The sequence below is a fragment of the Numenius arquata genome, chromosome 6, assembly GCF_964106895.1.
Source record: "Numenius arquata chromosome 6, bNumArq3.hap1.1, whole genome shotgun sequence".
In the NCBI taxonomy this organism is placed as follows: domain Eukaryota; kingdom Metazoa; phylum Chordata; class Aves; order Charadriiformes; family Scolopacidae; genus Numenius; species Numenius arquata.
In genome coordinates, this window is record NC_133581.1 from 12691196 (window position 1) to 12697797 (window position 6602).

Below are 6602 nucleotides of genomic sequence, written 5' to 3' on the forward strand. Positions count from 1 at the left end.
GCCTCAACCACCTCCCTGGGCAACCTGTTCCAGTGTTCCACCACCCTCATGGTAAAGAATTTTTTCCTAATATCCAATCTAAATCTCCCCTTCTCCAGCTTAAAACCATTGCCCCTCGTCCTGTTGCTGCAGGCCTTTGTAAACAGACCATCCCCAGCCTTCCTGTAGGCCCCCCTCAGGTACTGGAAGGCCGCTATGAGGTCTCCCCGGAGCCTCCTTTTCTCCAAGCTGAACAACCCCAGCTCCCTCAGTCTGTCCTCATAGGAGAGGTGCTCCAGCCCCCTGATCATTTTGGTGGCCCTCCTCTGGACCCGCTCCATCAGGTCCATGTCCTTTCTATATTGAGGGCTCCAGACCTGCACACAGTACTCCAGGTGAGGTCTCACCAGAGCAGAGTAAAGTGGCAGAATCACTTCTCTGGATCTGCTGGCAACACTTCTTTTGATGCAGCCCAGGATGTGATTGGCCTTTTGGGCTGCGAGAGCACATTGCCTGCTCATGTCCAGCTTCTCATCAATCAGCACCCCCAAGTCCCTTTCCTCAGGGCTGCTTTCTAATACCTCATCCCCCAGTCTGTATTTATACTGAGGATTGTTTCTTCCCAGGTGCAGAATCCTGCACTTGCTTTTGTTGAACCTCATGAGGTTCATCTGGGCCCACCTCTGGTCCCACTTCTTACAGTATGGACTTTATCTTGCAAACTGACAGTGCTGGAGGTTAAATACATGTGAGAGTCTGAAATTCTGCAATACTAAATGATATAGAAACCATGACATTGTATTTTAATGACTGTGTTCCCATATGTCCTTTAAATTTCATTTTAAAAGCTCTCTCGGCTGCTGCAGCTGGTGCCTCATATGTGCATATAAAGTTGATATTTTAAGCTTTCAAATACTGTAAAGCAATGGTTCTCATTGCATGGTCCGTGGGAGCAGTTAACCTATGGAACTTCCCATTTTGCAGACCAGTAAATAATTCACTCAAAGACAGAGCACTGAAGGACTGGATTCACTTTGAGTTTTTGCTCATTGAGCTAGAAAAGCATGTTGAGATGGATGGATTGAATGGATTGCTGTAAATTATCTTGAAGTGTAGGGATTGTTTTTTGCCCACTAAAATAACATAGGCACTTAGGCTGCCAGAGGATTATGGTTGGATTAACTGTGAACGTAAAAGAGGAAAATTTAATGCTTTTGTATGTATAGTACAGGCTTTACTAAGCAAAATTTTAGCTTGTGATGCTACTGATGCCTTAATCATTCCATGCTTACTTTATTCAAGATTTGTTGTCAAATGAAGTAAGCAATGGGTTTTAAGAGAAATGTTTAAGTTTTATGTGTTTCTTGAGGAGTGGTTCACTTCAGCATGGAAATAGGAAATACTCTGATGTCAGTAGCAGCATGGGATTCTTGAAACAATTGGCTTAAAGCAATAATGGAACCATGGTGGAAGTATGTGTGTTATCTTTAGAGTTTATCAATTTCACATAAATACCACTTACTGAGACAACAAAAACCTCTGTATTTTGAAAATAAATTTCATTGTCACTCGCTAAGGACTACTTAGTACCAAGTACTAAATACTTCGTACTAAGTAGCAGTACAAAATTCTGGAGGCTGTTGACAGCTTTTTGTTTTATGCATTTATGTATTTTTAACATACATACTTTTCAACAGAGCATCAGTAAAATATAGTAACTAGTAGCCTCTTGTAGTCTTTTTCAGAATTGTTTGTGAAATTCCTTGAAACAGAATCTTGCCCAAGCCTTCCTCCACCCAAGCTCTCTGTTCATGATATGAAGCCTTTGGGAGCAGCAGGAACTAGTAAAACTAGCAGTACTCCATCCAACAGTCAAATGCAAGGTAACATTTGAAGGAAAATTTGAATCTTTACACAGAACAAAAATGACTAAAGGTAGAGTTTTCAAGAGAATTTCAATGATTCTGTGCTTCCTCACTTGTGAACTATGAATTTGATTTCTCCCCCCACCTCAGTTTCCTACTTTCTCTTCTTTTTTTTTTTTTTCCCTTCTTCCTCCACCCTTCCTTCCCACTGCTTCTGTACCCCACTTCCTAAAATCTCAGTACAGAAGACTGAGGGACCAAATTCCCTTTGATATGGAAAGGCTTTAGCAGCACCTGTTAGAGCCAAACAGATACCATGCAGACAGCTCCATGTGGTACATCAGTGCATCCAGCCCTGGTTTTCAGCATCCGTGTTGGTCAGCTTGGGTCTCACCAACAATGCAAGTAGTAGCAACCTTGCAGTGCCTCTCTGGTATGGAGAATCTGGTTGGTCAGAGAGGAGTGAAAGAAAATCATTTAAGTGTATGGCCTGATTACAAATCTCTGTAAGCTGAGCATGAGTGTTAACTTTGATTTTTCTGAGGCAGAGAACAGTTATGCTTATATTATGCATGTTGAAATAATGCACTTTTGCTTGAGATTTGCATCTTACATCACTTAGTACAAACTGGATCAGTTAAACTTACTTTTTTAAGTGCATTTATTTAAGACTTCACTTTAATAGAGTCCTGATTTGCAGAAACTTGTTTTGATTGAAACTTTTAACTGTAAACTCAAAAAAAAAAAACCAACAGCCAAACAAAACAAAGCAAAAAAACAACCCCCAAAACCTATGTATTATATAGACCTACAGAGAGAGAGAGATATATGCTAAAATACCCTCTTTCCATTCGCCTAAAGTAGTTGGACATTACAAAGTATAAATGTCTACTGTGAAACACCAATTTTATCTCTGAAAGTAGTATTTTATTTTTTTAATAAACCTGAATTAAGTTTTATTTTCTTTTTACTCTTCTTCCTTGTAGCATAGCAACAGTATAATAGGTAAAATACCTATTTTACTTGGCAAAAAACCAATGTCCTTGTCTGGAAGAAGTAAATTCTTGGTTCCTTTTATCCATTCAGGAGCTAAATTGCTGGCTTGTAAAACCAGGCAGCCATTATATATATATATATCTTTAATTGTTTAGGTACTTTTTAAGTTCACGAATGTCAGTATAATATCCACACAGAAACACATTTATGAAAATTAGAATGTTTATATGATGAAAGACCTTTCTTAAAAAAAATCTGAATAAAATCACCTATCCAAACAATTAGTATAATATGGGAATGTCAGTTTAGTTTCTGCTTTACATCTGGTGTAGGAACCTTGAGAACAGGTTACATCTGGAGCTGAGTGAGGATTAGATGGGGGAAGGTGAGGAGAGACAAGCTGATTGTTGGATGAAAAAAAATAGTTTATTAATACTTCTCCTTATTAAAACTAAAATTTTGTTAGAAATTGACTAAAGAGTGAAGGTTAAGTTTCGTCTCAAGGCTAAATTGTGGCTCACTGTCTGTGGTGTTTATTTACAGGGGTTTTCTTGGGGCTGTATCCTGGGGAAGCTGTGCCCATACACCACGGGGTGGGAAACCTACCTGTGTGCCCCATTGTAGTACACAAGGGCTCTTACGCCTTTGCATTGTGCTAGAGTCACTGTGACAGTTATTTCATGTCCAACATTGCATGCAAAGGGTGTTCATATTGCCTGTGACAGAGGTGGATCGATTTTCTTGGGTAGCCTGAGCTGTTACTGAATTTCAGCTGCCAACAGGTACTCTATGGTTGGCAGGTCCTGGGAATGCCCTGATCTTTCAGTCAGTCTTCTAACTGGTTGCTTGAAGTGTAGACAAAGGAATTGTTCAGCCAAAGCAGCAGTGGCAGATGAGATCCAAGGTTAAAGAAGATAGAGGGAGTGAAAGTGAGAGTATCTACAGTCCATGGCAAGAAGATAGTATTTTCATGTTGCAAAAGTAATAAGCAATTTTAGAACTTGTTTGTGAACAAATGCTGTAAAATTGGGTAGGCTTACGAATGCTTTCTAACAAAGTGGTTTTGTTCTTGGGTTTTGTTTTACATTTCAGATTCTGCATTCTCGGGAATGAGCAGAAGACCAGATACAAATCCATTTTTAGCACCTCGATCTGCAGCAGTGCCTCTCATAACACCTGCTAGTAGTTCTGGACATCTCCTTATGAAACCTATTTCTGATGCGTTGCCTACTTTTACACCACTGCCAGTGTCCCCTGACGCCAGCGCTGGTGCTGTACTAAAAGACCTCCTAAAACAATAGATGATCTTGTATCAATAGGATAGTAGCACTTTAAGGAAAATGAGAACACTATGCTGTATATAATTTACCACAATGAGGCCTTCTGTAAAAAGTCATGTACTTGTTTGCAATTGTACCTTGCTTTTCTTTTAATTATGAACTAACCAGTGCTTTGGAAATTCTAATAGTGGCATGAGTAACTGCCTTCTTTATAGCAGGCATTAATTTTTGGCGTGGGTTAAATCTTAGACTGAGGAAAAAATAAGTTTGTCTTGTTGCTAGATTGTCACAAGACAAACCGAGGATTTTTAAACCTTAGTTACATTCTGAGTTGTTTCAATTATGCATAGACAGCATTAACTCTTTGGTGTTGAGACCCATTTTTCCATTAAATCTGCCGTTGGCAGTGAGCCTTCAAGAACCAGAATTTAAAAAAAATCTCCACCCAAAATTGATCTTATTTGAGGTGTTCAAATTATGCAAACTGCAAAGAATAAGATGGTGAGCGCATGGGAGTGTGATTATTGAGTAGCTGCAGCCTTCCACAAACAATTTATGACATTTACTTAATGTGCACTAGGACATGTATCTCTTATTTACAGGATTGGTCACATCTGGGGGCAATTTGAGGCATGTTAATCTCTTTTTGCACAATGATTTCATTTCCCGCCCCCCCTCCCTCCCCTGATTGATAGCTGCTTTCAGCAGTCAAACCCATCAGCACCAAGGAGTTAACTGTGGAAGTGTGTGCTTCATTTTCTAGAGGTGTCCATGTGGTGCAGAGTGAGTAATTTAGCAAAATATAGGTTAACATATATAAAGAGACTATACTCTAATGGTCTAAGATGTATATTTGAGAGACTTTTTATCTTGCAGGATTTTGTAGATGCAAATATAGGCTTAAAGCTTGAACACATGTATAGAATTTAAAGGGAAGAAGATGCTTACTTATCTCAAATGTGTAAATAGGTCTTTGTGAGACCAAGGCCAAAGTCAATTATTCTGTAAATTTTGCTGTTATAACTTGAACACTTTGTTTGGCAGGTAAAGAATGAAGTTGCATACTAAAGGATAGAACCCGGAGAGTCATCTTGCAAAAGTCATCTTCATAGTGGATCTGAGATAAGACATCTTCAGTTTAAAATGTGTAATTCCTGAATCTTTTTGTATGCCATTCCTTGTTTAGTCAGTGTTAAGATAACTGTTGTGAAAGTTCTATATTAGAACTGTCAACCTTTACTTCTCATTTTCATTAAGATTCTGGATTAAATTGTTGTAAGAATTATATTTAAATAAAATTAATTATTGAAACTTGTACAGAATCAACCCAAATAATGCAAGAAATCTTTGCATTTATTTATGTAGAGGTCGAATAGTGATTTTTTTGTTGTTGTTGTTGTTGTTGCCTTGAAATCTAGCAAAGTTTTCTTAATTCTTGTATTTACCTTAAGAACTGCTTGACTCCCTTTTCTCCAGTATGTTATTGTTTCATGGAAGACTATTCAGATTTGGAAGTGGATTGACCGTGTTGAATTTTTATTTTAAATTTTTTACTCCATTATAGACAAGGTAATTAATTTGGTAGTTTGATTTCTTAAAGGATAGCAGCCACACGTAATATACCAAAGTAAATTCTGCATTACATAATAAATGTAATGAGAATTTGAAATTACCTCGGCTGAGAACATTTCAGTGTGGTACTACAAATGCATATCTTCATTTAAACTGGACTGGAATAGGTACCTTTTTCTATAACAAATATCAAGGAAACTGAAATCAAGTGGCTTCTGTGCAGTCTCTCTTGTTCTTGTGGCCAATTCTATTTAAGGATATGTAGCTGCTTCAGGATAAAATCACCTTGTGGTGAGCCAAAGCAGAAGGAAATGTTTAGTTAGTTTTTAAAAATTATGTGACCTACATATTGTAAATTACAAATGGACTCATGCTGCTCACTATCCTCTGAATATATTAATTGAGCAGATTTTAACTTTTTTGTGCAATTTTTTTTCTTTAATTGCAGAGAACTTAATATGTATATGTTTCTCTTCCAGGAAGCTTTATAAATACCAATAAATAAAACATTTTAAGACCATTTGTTTCTGCATGCTGTAAATGAGCTACATTCATCCAGTGAGCTATGAGTTTGAGGAGGGAAATCTAAAACCAAGCAAAGGTATTGAAAAACTTCAGAGTTCCTCATTAAGCTACTTCAGAGAGAAGAAAATCCTCTATAGGAGAGAGATAAGAGGCTTCAGTCCTTAAGTCATAGGAGGTCTGTTGAACTATGGAGAAAATTCCCCTGTCTGAGAGCTTTCTGTTCTAGGGCTTGTTCCACAACTACACTGGTGGGTCTTGTTGCTTTGTTAGAAGTCAAATGTGCTCTGTGTTCCAGGTAGTACTTTCCCACTGAAAAATGTAGAACAACTTCATTGCCTTGTTTCTCTCTTCTTTCTTCGACTGTTTCACAGAGTATTATAAACCT

At 37.9% G+C, this 6602-nt stretch overlaps 1 protein-coding gene across 1 annotated transcript in view; it reads left to right on the forward strand.

Moving 5' to 3' along the window:
* Nucleotides 1–6202, forward strand: part of TRIP11 (thyroid hormone receptor interactor 11) — a 34833-nt gene extending 28631 nt beyond the window's left edge. Inside the window, exons 19-20 of the mRNA XM_074149814.1 lie at nt 1715–1862; nt 3933–6202. Of these exons, the coding sequence (XP_074005915.1) occupies nt 1715–1862; nt 3933–4141 (357 nt within the window). The 3' untranslated portion in view covers nt 4142–6202. The remainder of the gene's footprint in view (nt 1–1714; nt 1863–3932) is intronic.
* The last annotated feature ends 400 nt before the right edge of the window (nt 6203–6602 follow it).